General features: G+C 40.1%; 1 protein-coding gene across 1 annotated transcript in view; it reads right to left on the minus strand.

The window, feature by feature from the left end:
* The window catches only part of LOC142395109 (E3 ubiquitin-protein ligase NEURL1-like), a 43,186-nt gene extending 34,126 nt beyond the window's left edge, over positions 1-9,060 (minus strand). Inside the window, exons 1-3 of the mRNA XM_075478420.1 lie at positions 8,813-9,060; positions 4,154-4,395; positions 2,659-2,980 (exon numbers count right to left, since the gene is read on the minus strand). Coding sequence (XP_075334535.1) covers positions 2,659-2,980; positions 4,154-4,395; positions 8,813-8,846 — 598 coding nt within the window. The 5' untranslated portion in view covers positions 8,847-9,060. The remainder of the gene's footprint in view (positions 1-2,658; positions 2,981-4,153; positions 4,396-8,812) is intronic.
* Positions 9,061-17,728: the final 8,668 nt, after the last annotated feature.

The following is a 17,728-nucleotide window of genomic DNA, read 5'->3' on the forward strand; positions in this document are numbered from 1 at the left end:
GTTTCGGGGAAGGGGAATTTTTTATCGTTCTTTTATTTTTTTTAATCACAACTCGTGCAGTATTTTCTCCACATCAGCGCAAAACAGTCAAAAAAACAGAAACCTTACTTCCTGGTTAATACTCTTATCTGTCAAACCACAATTCTCCAGTTTGTAATGTAGCTTTTAAGGGGAAACTTCCGCAATTCTACACAAAAGGCTGGGCATACCTTGGAGAGTATGTGAAAAAGGTTAATGAAACTTTTTGTGGCTTGGACGGAATTGTGTGAAATCTGATAAACTGCCTAAAGAGGTGCGACTGCAATAATTGCAGGGGTCTGAACTCTCACTTGACTTTAAAAATGTAAAAAAAAAAAAAAAGAGCAGGGGTTAGAAAGAGCTGGAAGCAAACTGTGTGAGACTACGTTAGTCACTACTGGGATAACTGTGTGGGCCCCAGCTGTCTATCTGTGCTAATTTGGTGGAGTACTTTTATAAAAAGCTCCCATTGGATCGACAGAGGACTCTCAGTGATAAGTGCACTGATCTGCCTGGGCAAAATGGGTGAAGTGCCCCTTTAATAAACAAAAAGCTCTTGAAATGCATTATCTTGCAAAAATTGCCAAAGTCAATGAGTTTGTCACAGCTTCATCTGTCTTAGTTTACTGTCTCACACCTTTATCTCAAAAGCCAAATCAAGGTCACCAAGGCAAGCCATTCTCCACACTCCACAGAGCCCATTTACAGCTCCATGCTCCATTTGCCTCCATGTACAAAAAAAACAACAACAGAAAGCAAGTCTGAAAAACTGAGAGATCTATAATTCCCACCTGGGTATATTATGTGATAATGAGCCAACAACAGGTGAAATCTGGCTCGATTTATCAGCTGGTGTAGTTAGTACAAGCATCATTAAGAATCAAAAAGCACCCTCAGTTAAAGGAAAATATGTGCCAGTTTGCAACACCAGACTTTGATGTGTCCACCCATATTTCAGAGGATAAGTGTTTGCTGAACGGCAGCCAACTGCTGAGACAATACTGGGCCTTTGAGATATACCATGCTCTAGAGTAGTGACGCTCTCAGACTATAGAGGAAAGCTGATAGCCAAGTGATCCTTCAGCTGACTGAGGACCAAGGCTTTTCAGTTTAAGCCGCCAAAGAGGGGATAAAAGTGATCGATGTGGGAAAACCAGAGTTGAAACAGTGGGTTTTAGGCTGCTGGCCTTATTCACAGACAAAGATTGCATAAAAAAGCAGCCGTTTTTTTTTTTTCCCCAGAAACTCTTCGTTTAATTGTAAAAAACGAATAATTCTCTAATCAGATCATATCTTTCGGTGCACATTATACACATGAATGTGAGTTAGTGATTACATATCACATGAAGTTGTATTGAGACTTGGATCCAAAGAGTGAGACATTCCAGCAGTCTGATAGTCTTGGAAAAACATCGCAGACATGTCATTACCTGACATCATCCCTCCTCTTGTCTGTCCCCTTGGGAGGACCAACACACTGCTCTTGTTCTTCAACAAGAGCTATGTGCTGGGCAGCACCATGAGGCCAGTGAACCCCAGATAGTCGCACTCTGGCGCTGGATACCAAACAGCCCATCACGAGATAGCACGCTTCTCGCTGTCAACCACACCACAAGAAATGAGGTTAAATGGCACTATCTCCTCAATATGGGAGCCTCTTCTATTTTTATTAACGGTGCTGACAGACTCTATTCTTTGGAGAGGGGCAGTGCCATTCTTGGAAATGGTTATAAATAAGTATTGAGGCATTCACAAGGATTTCTGTTATTCTTTTTTGCATAATTTTGTTTTGACAAATTGGAGACAGCTTACAAGGCACGATGTGTTTCATAAATCTCGGATCTAAAACATGCTTTAGTTTGCTGAAATACTGCTGTTAATAATTGGGAAGGACCTGTTTACCTCTAATTTCTTTTATGTAATGACCCTTTAAACGGCACTTGTTAGAATGGATTTTAAACATTCTGAAATTCCTCCTTTAGGCAAATTTCTTTGATAACAACAACCGTGGTAGCAAAACAGTCTACTTTATCTCCCACCATCTTTTTCCACTGAGCTATTTTGCTAGTGTGGGAAAACCTGTGCAGCTTTATGTAACATCACCTTTTAATCACTCAGACTGAAAAAAAAAAAAAACATCAGATACAGAATGGTTTCCAGGGCTAAAGCTTTAGAGTAACAAGACAGAGTTCACAGCCATGCTATCAGCACCGCGAGGCTGTACTTAGACAGTGAGGTGCTGCAAGCTAAACTCCTGCTGATGTTTAGCAGTATCATGTTTACTATGTTTAGGGTACTATTTTTATCCCTAAACTCAGCTTAAAGTATAGCTGTAACTGAGGAGGATGCGACTGGTATCAGGTATTTGGAAATGAAACTAAGACTTCCATGGTTTTACTTTTTTTTTTGACTAACTCAAGCTGTAAGTGAAACGTCAAGGAGATCAACAAAGTTAATAGGATTGATTCTGTGTGGATGATGAGAGACAGCACCAAATTTCATAACACATCAAATGGTTGCAGACATATTTCTGTGAGCGGTGAACAATTATGCTGAAGTTTAGTCCCCATGGCAACAACACATGGCCGAAAAAAAGAAAAAAAATCCAGAAAAGGACTCCTTCGTGAATGTGTGACTCACCTAGAAGCTGGACTCCCCTGGTTAGACCATAGACATCTATGAGAGCCCAAAGAGGTTCTGCAACATGCACTCCACTAAAGAACAGCATGGGGGTGGAGTCGTTGATTCGGTAGAATACTCGACCCTTCTTATTCACCCAGAAGGAGATTATGTTTCCCTCATTGGAGAGCTCCTCAGGCAAGGCTTTAGCCCAAAAGCCACTTTGGGAGACCAGGTCGGGACAGGCGTACTTGGGCAAGGTGTCAGGATTGATCCTGGATGGGTCTTTGGAGGTAAAACCAAGACGCAGTGCGCCGCTCCAGCAGCACTGCTTTTTAGTGATCTGGAGAATACACATATTGAATTAATAAAGATACTCAAATTAAGATGGATCTTTACATTTCATCTTTGTTCCATGAACAAAAAAGCAAAAAAGAGTGTGTATGTCTACTTTACTTGTGCTTCTCAGTGAATAGTTTATCCTACCCTGATATAGTATGTATATAATTCTCCACCTCCACACCAGCTATATTTATAGCCTCAATCACACTCTGATATCATCCTTTCCTTCTTAGAGTGACGTATATGTAGTTTTAGTTTGATGGAGTGCATTTTTTTCTGTCTATTCAAAAACCTTTGTGTCTGAATTTTTGTACCAGGTCACCAATTTGACTTTCGTATGAAAACAAAGTAAATTCAAAACATTTTTGCTAATCTTATTCATGAAAACATGTTAAAAAACTGTTAAAGGCCATCTGATTTATCTATCTGATTATTGCCATCCTTTTTATACTCTGATGGCATCAAATATATTTGATATATCAAAATTTTGACCTGATTAATGGCACCGAGTTAAAGATTTACCAAAATGATCACATCATGACGACTTCGGTGTCTGTACTATACATGGCAATCCAACTTATAGTTACTGAGATATTTCCGTCTGGACCAACAGAGACTAACATTCCCATCTTGAGTGCCAAGCCACAAGCTGGACTCAAAACAACATATCTGTTTCATTAAAACCAGTTACCTTGGTATGTTTATCACCTGCAAACGATTTTTGTCTTATTTCGAACCTGTATTTACTGTGCAAGATAACAGTGTTCCTCACATGGCAGTGCTTGCCCTGCTCTCTCACTTTTGAGACATAGATGGCCCGATAGGTGAAGTGGAAACTTGTTCTAAGCCGCTGTTTCTTTGGCCCACACAAGAGCAGAGAGAGAAGCGAGGAAAATCAAAGCAGGAGGAGAAAGATGGAAGATGAACTGAAGGAGTAAGGGAGGGAGAAGAAAAATGAAAACAAACTGGCAGAATGAGTGGGAGAAACAAGGGACTATTTTTCATCACAGTCACGAATGATTGTGTTCTTACCACTTGACTGAGCATACTTAAATGACTGTTTTCGGTGCTAAAATGGATGCTACATGATGGAGGCACTAGTTAACGAGAAATAAGTGTGATGTATTGTTTTGAATCAAGGTGCATTCACATGAACAAAATTTGCTACATTTACCTTCAGTCGAACTTGCTCATAGACAGCAATGGGCCTGTTGCTGAAGGTGATGGCATTACAGAAGCTGGCCTGTCTCTTGACAGTCCTCTGTGACAAGTCCATAATGATCTGTGAGCCTTTGGTGCTGGGGTGAAAGAGCAGAGGGAAGGAGGACAAATTTCCACATGGCTGTATGGGCAGGCAGCGCTTGGGCTTATGCTGGCACCGGTGTGACGTTGCAGGGAAAGAGCTGTTCAGGGAATCTGTGTTGAGAAGAAAGTTTGGTCAACAGGTGTGGAGCAGCATATTTTTCTGAGGCTCAGTTTCAGGCAAATTTCTCAAATTTTTGATTAGATTAGAATATTGAATTAGACCGTCTGTACCGCAGATGACTAATAATAACTGACTGGGTGAGGTTGTGGCCTGCTGTCACATGTCATTTTCTCTCATATCTGTCCTGCTCCTGCAAGATCCAATTTGGTGCAAAGGCTTTAAATAATACAATACTTTGTCTCTAGCTCATCAAGGGAGCAGGTAAAACCACCTAACTTATATGTGAACTATGTGCAAGGTCAATTACATGCTAAATGTCCTTGGAAGGGATTAAAAAAAATACAAGACAAAGACTGAACTGCTCCAAAAGCAATTACGAAGAACAATGCAGCTGTGAGAATTTCACATAAAACCGTCTCATTTCAGTCATTTCCGGTAGCACCAGTCACTTTTTGTTTTTCCTAATCTTGTCAAAACTGATTTGTGTTTTCTTTCTCTCTTCTTTATGTGCTTTATATGGAACAAAGTTGTACAGTGCAAAGTAGGTTGCCTCAAAGGAAGCAGGAGGGGGAGGATAAAGGGAAAAAAAAGATATGCGAACAAGACCACAATTAGCCCAGCAGAAAATAACCTTTGGGATATCATGGAAGTATCAACTGGCTGATACAATATAAAGAGCCTTTAGTAGTAGTGAGGCATGACTGTTAGCACAATATTTGTGGGTCATGCTGTAAGGAGCCCATATCAGTCGTTAGAGTCATGCATGCATACATGCGCTACCTGACTAACAAAAAAGTAAATAAATCGCTGCCGCTAAGAGCAAGTTGGTTTGTTAACCAACAAACAGGAAGTCGCAAAAAAAAGACCCACTGGTAGTGAGTCACAGTATGGGCCAGAAGTTTCAGTTTTTTCCCAAGTGAAAATGTGACTGACTGTTCCAGCTTACAGTATCTCATAATGGAGACAGACTTCTATATTATGGGGGCTTTACAAAGATAAAGGATTTGCTCAAAGACATCGAGGAGCTGGTTTCACATGGACTCCCCTTCATTTGGCTCAACTCTCTCCATTCTTTTTTCCACATTCCTCTTTAAAATGCAACACCAAGGTCACCGTGGTTGAGTGGAGGAGGTGTTTTCTCACAGACTGTGGGCTCTCATTAACCACGAGGCAGAACTATTTTTGATTTGATGACAAACATGAATAAGTATCTGATCTCATTATATGATTTGATACAGTTTTTGTACAACAATTCTTTTGTGGTTTGTACCGTCATATATAAAGGTTTTAAAGTATTAGAAAATCTGGTCAATCTGCCAAGACTGGAAATGAATAATTTAAGCCTAATTAACGCTTCTTCATCTTTGAGCAAGGGTTATAGTTTCACACCTAAGCTTGAAAGACTGTGTAGGAGCTGTTTGTGTTTGTGAGAGAAATATGAGCTACGGAAGCTAATTTTACTTTCCTTCGGTTGACTTTGAAATGTCAGAAGGTTTATAATGCACCCTGGAGAGAAACCAATTAAGCCTGTCTGTGATCATGTGACAATGTGACGTGTAAATCCAAGTTTGTCATAAGATCGATGCTGCTCCCATCTTAAGGCAATGATAGAGGTGGATGAAGACATGATGGATGTAAAAAAGTTGTTGAATAGCAGCTTTGTCTGATATTTCTAGAAAGTCTTTCCCTTCCAATCACAATTCGTGACACTTTGCCAAGTGTTCTGGGCTCAGAACAGTGTATTTTCTAAGCTCTTTGCAGACTCTTGTCATTGCAGAACAATGTTGAATTGTGCTCTATGCACAACAGTGGTCTTAAATGAAGTCATAACAAATCCTTCAAGCATATTGCATCCATGATGTCACACCAGACATGATGTCTTCAGGAAAGCACAACAAGACTGTATTGTACTCATTTGACAAACAGGCCTGAGACTGTATACAATATTTCCTGTGAGATCTGAAAACAAACACAGCACCTCACAATCCACATGGACAGTGAACACCATCTAAGTCTTCTTCATCGAACTAGAGAAATCAATATATTCTTCCACTGTTACTCTGTCAATTCTAGTCCTGCTTCTGGGAAAATAAATTCCCACACCATGTTAAATGGAAAGCTTTATTGTTATGCCAGGCATCTTTTAGAGGACATATATGTCATATGAAAGTCAAATAAGTAAATAAAAATGCTGAATGAAAATTCCACTTTTGATTTATAGTAAATGACAGCTGGTTAAAGCCAAAATTGCCAATGAAACAGTGGCTGTTGAAGTGTGTTTAAAAAAAAAAGTCATGTAACCTGGCAGAGACATCAGGGTAAAACAATGACAACAGGCCTGGCAGACTAAAAAAAGCAGTGTCATAGCAAACATCCGATGAGCAACTTAGGGATGCATAATGTTGCTTCATGCACCACCGTAGACAATGTCACAGTCATTAACCAGAGAGGACAGTACAGAGACAATGAGCAGCCCTCGCTTGTGTCACCTGGCCTCCTACGCACTGCGTTTTATCCAAATGTCTGGGCTCTTTAAGAAGACTCAACAGAGGCCCTAACATGGTGTGACGTTAGCATCAAGACTCACAAAACAGACACTGGAAGGTATGCAAAAGTGCCAAAGGGCATCTATATGTCTTCACCTTTTGCAAATATGTCACAGCTTGTGGACTTTCAACAAGAGCTGAAAAATAAAATGTGATTCTCACAGTCCCACAGGAGGAAATGCTATGTGCAAGGAAAGAAATACTCTCCAGTTAGCTGTATCTTCATTGTCAGATTTGTTCTTTTACCTAAAGATTAAAACGTGTGAGGAAGTTTTCAGCCTCCAGAGAAAAGCAAGAATCAGAAAATAATTTGTTTTGTTTCACACAAGGAATGTAAAGCTGAGACTATTCTGTCTGCCCAAAGTACTGCTGAGTTAAAATATGTGCATCCAGAGTCTTTATACAGTGTATTGGCATGTAATGTAAAACAAAGTTTGGACTGGGTTGAGAGCCCAAGGTGGCATCTTCAAATATCACCTTTGGTCCAAATCCCATAAATTATCCAACAGAGAACCAAACTAACTAGCATTCATTTTCTTATTCATTCAAAAACAAACCAAAAAAAAAACCCATTGTTCCTGTAATGGCATTGTTCTGTCATTGTTCTTGTCCCTAGAACGTCACACTCATCTCTTTGCCATTGTCACACTGCAATGCCTAAACATGAGTAATACAACCATGTTGCTTTACCAAATGGGGAGAAGTGAGAGCTGAGCTGTTCATGAGCGTGTGCTGGATGGGGGCCCTGAAACACGACAGGGATTATATATGTTTACATTTTCAAGGTCCTAACTGAGTTCTTGTAAGGGGGCCAACATTTTTTTTAACAGTATCCATGTCTGCACCTGTATTGTTATTTCACACCAATGAAATTGGAAAATAGACTACATGAACTGGTCCACCTGCCCATCTGGGAAATTAGCTTGTTTCTGTTGCCTGCTCATATAAATGTATATCAGATAACACCATTGCAGTCAGTCATCTAGCATATTTTTGCTCAAAGCAACTGAAGGCGGACCACAAATCACCACACCCTGCAATAACACTTACAGAAATGTTGGAATGCATTCAATTCAAGCTGCAACCTAATAATATCGAGACAGTTAAAATTAGCTTAATCTTCTTTCATCAACACAAGTTTTTTTTGTGTGATTAAGCTTTCAGTTTTGAAAATTGCCCAAGGTAATTTCACATCTTTTACACAGTTGGTCAGTTGTTCAGTTGTTTCTGGAAATGGACTCATCAACAAATTTACTACCTGTTGCAGCTCCACAACAGATACACAAGTATTCACTTTTAACAAATCAAATTATATCTTCTTGAGCAGAAAACGTTGCTAAGCTGAAACTTTCATTTTAAACATTGTTATGCACCTGTTAACTTTCATCCTTTGAGACATGTATTATCAATTCAAAGCAATGAGTAGAAAAAATAAATATTAAATTTAATATTTTGCTCACATTTGTGAAGACTACAGGTGTTTGACTTTCGCCTAAAGTCTTGGAAAACAAACAAGTTGTTCAACAACTTGGCTGAGTTTGTCCGGTTTTAAACTGCCTTAAAACCAAGAAGCCGCAGTAAGGCAAACTTAAGTATCTTAAATATTACATATACATATATGTACATACAGAATGGAAAAATAAGATAATACAAACAAGTCGTGACTTAAACGTTGCTTAAACTTACTACTTTCACTTCTCTTTTATTTTAGGCTGACAGTACGCATACAGTTTCCATGAGCACTGGCTTGAGGTTACACAAGCACGCACACAACTCGATTATATCGCCTTCTGTTCAAATATCACAGTATTCATGATTGATATTACTGGGTCTCATGCACCCTGATGTCAGATGTCCTTACCGTACAAGGTGTTTCTAGTGATCTGACCTCCCATTGCTGCATGCAAGGTGCGTTCACCTCCTCTAACTGCGAATTGAATCTACAGTCCTCACATTCAGCTGCGCGTCCTCAGCCGCGACATTATACAGACAGACGCCGTTTACACACACACACACACACGCGCGCATTCACACACAAACAGTCCTGACAGAGCTTCAGCGGCAGGCTGTGTGCGTCTAAAGCCTTATCGATATTACACAGCCGGCTTACCCACATATTGAACGCAAAGTGGCTCACTTTGTGAACAGATCCCGCTGAAATTAACATAAAAGGTGGTAGTGGAGTTGGAGCTTCTCAGGACTATTAACGCTATACACACCAAAGACAGTTCTTCAATAGTCGTTAGTAATTCAAAATTGAATACCTCTTATGTGTGAGTATGTGAATACTGTACCTTTTATTTGTGTTCAGTATCCTTTTCATCACTCTAATGTTGTATTTTCATGCGCGTCAGTGTACAAGACATGCTAAGTTTCCATCTCCACCTGTTGACTAACCTGTGTGTTGCCCCTTATTTTACCCTTTAATTTCGTTTTTTTTTTTTCACAGACCATTTACATTTATTTGAAGTAGTTCTCTTTAATCACTCGGTGGAAAAACACAAATGCAGGAAGGAAAATGTTCCAACAGCTGTGTCAGATTGTATAGCTGTGTGGCACTGAAAGTCCAGTCCAGGACCCTCCAGGAGTAAGAAAATGAAATAAAACAAGGGAGTCACACAGCTGGGTGGTGTTTTTTCCAACCACAGGTTAAAGGGTTTGTTTGTTTATGACCATCAAATTCCAGCATCTTTACAAAGCAGTGCAGTGTTTCAGGATTTATTTGACAGCTTGTTTGAAGATGTATACTGACACTCCGTGACAGGCCTTGGCAGCAGAGTTGCCACAGTGGCCGGAGTCACCACTTGCCTCAAACCTAATGTGGTGCTGGTACAGTGAAATCAACAATGCCATGTAGTAAATTAATTTTGGTTTAATGGAATAAAGGCTGAATATTGGTCTTTGGGGTTTGCGGTGCATTTTCCATTCTTAATGGTGACTTCAAATGTGTAAAGTTGGCATTACATACTTATAAGCAGCTCTCAGCCAGAGCTATTGTCTTACAGAGTGCAACATTTCTAAAGTTAAAATTCCAAGATCACGTCATCCATGCAATTAAATTGAAATACAGAACCTCTTGGCAAAAGTGTTTAAATTTTTACCTTAAAGACAGATGTCCTTCCATTTTCCATTCAAGCAAAAGAGCAACTTGTAGCACAGTTGGTGTCTGAGGTGTCTGGGTTCAACGATTCGGAGTTGGCATGATGGTCCTCCATCTCAGTGGGCAACTCTCACGATCTGCCTTGTCGCCTTAGCGTTTATATAATTGTATTGGCAGCCAGGCCTGTGAGACACTGTATTGGCTCGATAGAATGAGCTATATTCTTGTGATGTTTATACAAACTGATTGCGGTTAACTCGGCTGCCTGGAAGCAATTTGCAAATAGGATAAAGCCATATGACTGTTTTTTTTTTTTGTTTTTTTTTTTGTGCAGCATTTTATTTAGGGATTTTCTATGAAAAGTGGTCTATCTTGTTTAAGTTGTCACAAGACATGAAGATGAACAAAAAATACCAGTGGAGAAAGTGTGAACTGACCTCTTAAGAATTTATAACATGAAGCCTGCGGCTATCATAGTCGGGCTTAATGGAGTATGACATGCCACCTGATCACTGGACTGTCAAAAAATCTGATTGGCTGTTCTGTAATAGAGGAAGAAGTGTAGTTCACTGTGAAATGATAAAACATGATGCCTAGTGTCCTGCAGTCATAATAAAACTGTATGGCATGTATCATGTTCCAAGGCATGTTGTTAAAATATCTTGCAATTGTGGAAAAAAAACATACATCTTTGCTTAAATTTGTATAAACATGCCCAAGTATGGTCAAATTTTTCAATCTCATTATCTGTAAACAATCCCACATAAATTTACAGCCATCCACATGACTGATGGAGGCGAAGATAGGTTTACGTATCTTTTTTTGGTAATTTTGGGTAGATGATTTTCATCTTTGTTGTTCTGTTTGTTTGTAGTTGCTTTGTGTTGCATCACTTTGTAGTTATTTGTATGTCTTGTACTCGGGTGCATAATTGACGTCTTTGTGTAATTTTCCATCTCTCTTTTAGCCTGGCTGACGCGTCCACATCTCGATGAGATGGTGGTCTGGGAACTAGGTGTGCATTTTCTCGTATTTGAGGCGTGGTTTACGAATGCCTGGAGCCGTTTATTGGGCGCTACAAATGTCTATCAAATGGCGTCTGGTTCTTCCCATGCTGCTTTGCGCGCGATTTATAGCCAATTGTAACACTTATACCAGATGACGTATGTAGAGCGACAGAAATTCGACGAGGAAATACACCCTTCTTGGCAATGAAATCTTTCAACGCCAAACGTTGCTCTTTTTTAAAAGTAAACTTGCGCTCTAAGCTACTTAAAACACTTTCTAAGGCTGCATCGAACGGTAACGTTGTGTCCGCTGCCATGTTGGATTAACACTCTACAAGCTTCTTGCTCCCCCCCCCCCCCCCGTTCTGTGAGTGGTTCCCTAACTCAGGCAAAAATAAGGGCGGTGGTTTCCAGGCTGCCTTTGCAGTGTGAATGAAATCGCGCGCAAAGCAGCATGGGAATTCCCAGGCTCTGCATCTCTTTTTTTTTTTACATTTCTCTGTTTGTCGTTTTTTTTGCTGGTCTTTGTGGAGTTATTTTGTGTCACTTTGTTGTCATTTTAATTTCTGGATGAATTTAATCACATTTATATATGTGTGTGTGTGTTGTGGATTATTTGCATATCTTTGCAGTAATTTGCATGTCTTTTATATTACTTTCCATCTAATTGTAATAAATTTTTATCGCTTTGTACTTTCTGAAAAACGTTTTATCATCTCTTTGCATCTATTGAAGCCATTTTCCACACACTTTGTTGCCCCCTTTAAATCTCTTTTTGTAAATGTACTTTGTTGCATCTCTTTGTAGTTTTTTGGAATCAATTTGTGGTTATTTTGTGCCTTATTGTAAATGTGTTCTATTGTTGTTGTTTTAGTGGTTACTTTTTTAGTCTTTGATGACAAAAGGAAAAAAAGCCCCTTGACTTCCTGGATCCCTTTCAGTGTTCAAATAGAAGCTGAACTATAGACTTCAGGTATAAAATTTGCTCAAATTGATTAGATTCAAAAGCCACCATGTTGTTCGTCACACGATACCACCTCCCACTGTAGATTATTAGTAGATGGGCGCCTGGCAGTCAGCAGCTGCCTGGTGGGATGTGTTGGCGTGGGGCTTCCATGGACATCTTGACCGCCTTGTTTTAGGCAGCCGTGTGCACTCTTGTTCTCCTCTGGGAAGATCCATGTTGAACAAAAACACCATTCAAATCCAAGTTTGGATCCTCGCCCAGGAGCCATATGCAAAACATTACAAAGCAACACAAGAGCATCATATGATCCTCAGCCGGGGGGGCATCAGCAAAAATGGAACCCCACCCAGCAGGCACGTATCTGAGGTGAAATCAAGTTGTCACATAGTGATATTACTCAGTGTCAGTGACATAAAAGATGCAGAAGTGCTATGTATTGATCAATGCATTGCCTTTAACTGTGTATTTCCTAAGGACTTAATGCATTGATCTAATGTGACCTGAATCCAGTTTCTTCATTGGCAAAGTATGCTTGCAGTGAGATTTATTAGAATTACAACCACAGTTGTTGGAACTGTCAGTGAATCTAGATGCAGTGCCAAAATGTGTAAATAAACACAACTATTCAGCTGCTATAAAGCAAATAGGAACAAAAAAGTTCCTAGATTCTAGTTCTATTGTTTGTTACTGTGGAGTTTTTCATATCACATTGATCCTTCTTTCCTTTCCCACACAGTTGTCCAGAACCTTTAGCTGTTTTTGAACAAAGATTTGTAGAGCTAACAAGATCATGATCATCAAGATCACAAGATCAAGAATATAACGACTTATGATCATGGTTTAGAAAATATTTTGCCTGGCGCTCAGGGTCAAGCAGTGATCCAGAGACTTCAGAGATCTTAACTGTGACTATAAAACGAATTAGAAACCTGTGGGACTGTAGATACGTTAACAAAAAGGCAAACATCTTAGTACATCCTGTTAAATAAAGTAGTGCAACATTTCTGAAGCTTTTTGATCATTCATTACTTATGATAAACCTGCCGCTTAAATGCAGTTTTAAGTCTTTCACACATTCTGTGTTTCACAATTATATAAGCAGGCCATCCTTTTGGGGTTATTGCTGCTGGCATATGATTGAAGGTAAAAAAAATAAATGCCTTACTGCACATTTTTAAGTCCTGGGTCAGAACAAATATTTTCCATTTCACTGAGAGGCTTGTCCTCAGGGTAGAAGTAGGAAGTGGTCTGAAAACTTCCAGAGTGAATACACTGGAAAAAGGGCTCTTTATTGCTCTTTTTTCACCGGCAATTTCAGCATTAATTAGTACCTGTAGAACTGCATTGTACATTTTTGTTTGATCGGGTTATTTGCTATATAAAATAAAAGTTTTTAACGAAGGTTGTTTGTTACTGGAGCAGTCATGCATGGGTTGAAGCCCCAAATGTACATGCTTTCTATGATTTGAATCCTTTTTAGAGCTGTTGCATGGGATTGAATGAGATGAGTATATGTAAACAACATAGCAGGCAGGTATTGCCTTGTTAATCACTACATCTTGCTGATGACTTGTTGATTAGAAAGGAAAACTATTCAAACAGCAGTAACAGTAGTTACTGCTCAATGCTATAGACAGTGATCAGTAGTGTAGACACAATGAAGCTTGGAGTTTTTTTCTCGCTGCCCAAACTTGTCGTTGGACTACTTTTAAGCAGATACATATGGTGTATAACCTCAGTTTATGCCTTGTTATCCTGATTATTGATAATTGTAATAGTCTTTACAGCACAGACTTAACATTCACTCATAACTTTTGCAAAATCCAAGAGGAGTAGATGTCTCAGAAACAGGTCTTGAAGAATTATTTTTAGCGCCTTTTAGATTATTTTATATTTAGATATTCTACATATATAAATACTATTTTATTTTATGCTCATGCCAATGTATAGCTGCACATGTATTTTGGTTAATTTTAAAATGGTTATCTGTCCAAGCATCAAAGGTCTGTTTGCACCATGTGTTTCTCCTTTTTGGTAACCTAGAACACATGTGAACAAGTTTCAACATTTGGGAGACTTACTGGGGACAGTCCACTGATTATTTTTCACTTACTTTCATGTCTGTGCTTTTGAGCACTCTAGCGACAACTGTGGGTCCAAAGCTAAAGGTGCTTTTGTGTGTGTAACTTCACAAAAATGTAGGAAAATAAAATGTTTTCATGTGCACAAATTTTCTCCAAAGTAAACCTAAGACATCTCAACTTGTCAGGCCAACTGATGTAATCACCATATTAGATCAATTTAATGGTTTAAAAATGTTTCCACAGACCACCGGTCTTGCTGGTGGATGTCAGATTTTGAAGATAAAATACTTATATCTTTGGCTTTGAAGAGAAACACTCATGTACGGATGATTCTGGTGGTCAATACACAAACTAAATGTGTTCCCTGCAGTGTTGTGGTAACTGATGATGATAAGTCTCAGAATTACTGTGCATTTTTCAGGACAGTGGATATCTGCTATCATTTGATTGTCAGAAACCAGGTATGATAGTTTTTGAAGCATTTATTGAAACTTGTGAGGATGGCATTAAAGAGTGGGTCCTTCATCACTTTTATTGCTGTAGAGTGTTCAGATGATTACAATTGATCCTGCTCCAGGGAGGATAAAATCCAAGCCACAGAGAGAAAAAAGTCCTCATAATTACACAACCAGGATCACTATGGCTCAAACTATGCCGAGTAGGATTTTCTTCACATGTCCATTGTGCAATTTAGCATGGCTTGGCGTGTCTGTGGAAGAGCAGAACGTTAACTATTTCTGGGGATGCCCCCCCCTCTCCTGTGAGAGACTTACAGGATCTCTGCTGTAGCTGGAGTCATAAAACGTCTATCCCTCAGATTTCTCATCTGCTCATTTATGCGTCTTTTGATGTAACAAATCAAACCAAATACATTCAAACATGAATCATTTTCTTTTAAAACAGCCTCTGAATATATCAACTGTGAAGGATTTAACTAAATGGGTTAATTATTCAAGACCAAATGTCAAAGCACACAGTTTTAGTTAGCTGCTATTGTTGTCTGATTGCCTCATAATAGCTCAATGTAACTGGTGGAAGAAAGCAAAACAAACTTGAGCACAAAATACATAATCTGAGAGAGCATGTATGACATTAAAAAAGAGAACGTATAAGTTCTGCTGCAGTGGGGAGAAAATGCTATGCAGGGCTGTGCAGTGCAGCTGTTTACAGTCTTTCTACTATTGTTAGCACTGTATTGTAAACTGTTTAAACCTCTGCTGATATAAAGCCTGTAAAGCATTGCGGAAGCAGACCATGACTGCAAACATGCTGGAATGGTAACTGACACAATGAGTAAACCAGCAATGAATAAAGCAAGTTTATAATGAAATATGACATTTCTAATCAATAAATATTTACAGTTGTCTCTCCAGCTTTTGCCTAGTGCATAATTAAAGCAGTTCAAATAAAATCATAATGATGCAATGACAATAGTGGACGTAATGCAAACACTGTCTGTCTCTTTGCTCATGAGGTGTAATACTATTGATCTTTCTACTCTTTGTCAGGGTGTGTTGCATGTGGAACTTCGTTTACTTTGCTCACTGTCAGTCACACTATACAAAACTGCGTGCGTGTGTGTAGAGAACACATAAAATTGGTGAAACCGGTTCTTTGTATGATAAGATGGCGTTCCAGACAAAGACACTGTCCCATCATTACAGGGTATATATTACTGTCTTAACAGGGCTCTCAAGTCTAAAAACAACTCCTCTCTGAGATTAGTTTTACACTTACATATTGTACTGTTGTCCCTTACAACTCTCTTTATGTTCAAATATGCCTAGTTCTGATCAAAGCTGTGTATCTGTGCTCAGATACATATCAGTTTTAGGCCGACTCTTTGCACTTAAGGATCATTGTGTTAAGAAACCTCTTCACTCATACTGCATATATTGCTTTTTACTCTCAGCTTGCTGTGAAAAAAAACCATAGACTGTAAATAAGCGTTGGATGCGGCAGCTGTGATGTCACCCATTGGTTTTTAAACTACCATTTCGAAGCCTCAGGTTTGGTAAAAGGCACTTTTAAAGGCACTTCGGAATCAGCTTCACAGCCAGCAGTGGAAGACTTTGTTCATCTTTTTATGGTCTATAGAAACAGCTTCTTCAATAGTACCCTTCCAACAGAGTGCCAGATATGATGTTGGCAGTTACTGCCTCCTTGTGGGTGTGCTCGTTTGACCTTTTAGCTGATTTTAGGTGTTATCTTTGATGGAAAGTGATGGAAACCTGGAAACCTGATGACGGCATCTTATTTCACAATATTTCCAAGATGGATTTAAACAGAATCCAAACATATAACTTTAATTTCCAATAAATCATGGTATATTTATCTAAAATGTAGTATTGACAACATAAAGGCAGGAGACAAAAATATTTATTTTCTTGTATGTGCTCATATCTGCACTTAGCAAATGCAGAGAAATTACCAGCACTTCCAAGCTGTCCACACCACCCACACCTGTCGCCCTCCCACTCCTCCCTCCCTACCACCTTCTCCCTCACCTCCCTCTCTGTCCCACTTCTCTCCCCTCTCTGCAAATGAGGTCCTTCACCTTGTAACATCCAGCCGCCCCACCACATGTTCCCTTGACCCAGTCCCTTCCCCTCTCCTTCATTCTGCTGCACCTGATCTTCTTCCTTACCTGACCCACCTCATTAACACATCTTTGACATCAGGCTCTTTTCCTTCTGCTTTCAGAACTGCCAGAGTCACTCCTCTTCTAAAGAAACCAGCTCTTAAACCTTCAGAGATCAAGAATTACAGACCGGTATCCCTTCTACCCTTTCTGTCCAAAACGTGCTGTCTTTAAACAACTGTCCTCTTACCTCCACCAGAACAACCTCTTGGATCCCTACCAGTCCGGGTTCAAGGTGGGCCACTCAACTGAGACGGCCCTCCTAGCAGGAACTGAGTCACTCCAAACTGCTCGAGCTAACTCTCTCTCCTCTGTCCTGATTCTCCTGGACCTTTCTGCAGCATTTGACACAGTGAACCACGACATCCTTCTCTCTACCCTGGAGGGAATGGGTGTTTCTGGCTCTGCACTCTCCATGTTCTCATCCTACCTGACAGATCGCTTCTACCAGGTCACACTGAGAGGGTCTGTGTTGAAGCCACGTAGGCTCACCACCGGGGTTCCCCAAGGTTCGGTCCTGGGTCCTCTTCTTTTCTCCCTCTACACATCATCTCTTGGTTCTGTCATCCACTCCCATAACTTTTCCTACCACTGCTATGCAGACGACACCCAGCTGATTCTGTCTTGTCCCCCTTCTGACACCCAAGTGGAAGCACGCATTGCTGCGTGCCTGGCAGACATCTCGGGGTGGATGTCGATGCACCACCTTAAGCTCAACATGGACAAGACTGAGCTGGTGTTTCTCCCGGGGAAGCGCTGCCCGTTCCGATATCTGGCCATCACCATGGATGACTCCGTGGTGACATCAACCCGGACCGCGAGGAATCTGGGTGTGACCCTGGACGACGAACTGTCGTTCTCGCCAAACATCGCATCAGTGACCCGTTCCTGCCGATTCTTCCTCTACAACAAGGATTCGCCCCTTCCTCACAGACAAGGCAGCACAGGTGCTCATCCAGGCTCTTGTCATCTCCCGCC

Source organism: Odontesthes bonariensis, chromosome 2 (genome assembly GCF_027942865.1).
Source record: "Odontesthes bonariensis isolate fOdoBon6 chromosome 2, fOdoBon6.hap1, whole genome shotgun sequence".
Taxonomy (NCBI): Eukaryota; Metazoa; Chordata; class Actinopteri; order Atheriniformes; family Atherinopsidae; genus Odontesthes; species Odontesthes bonariensis.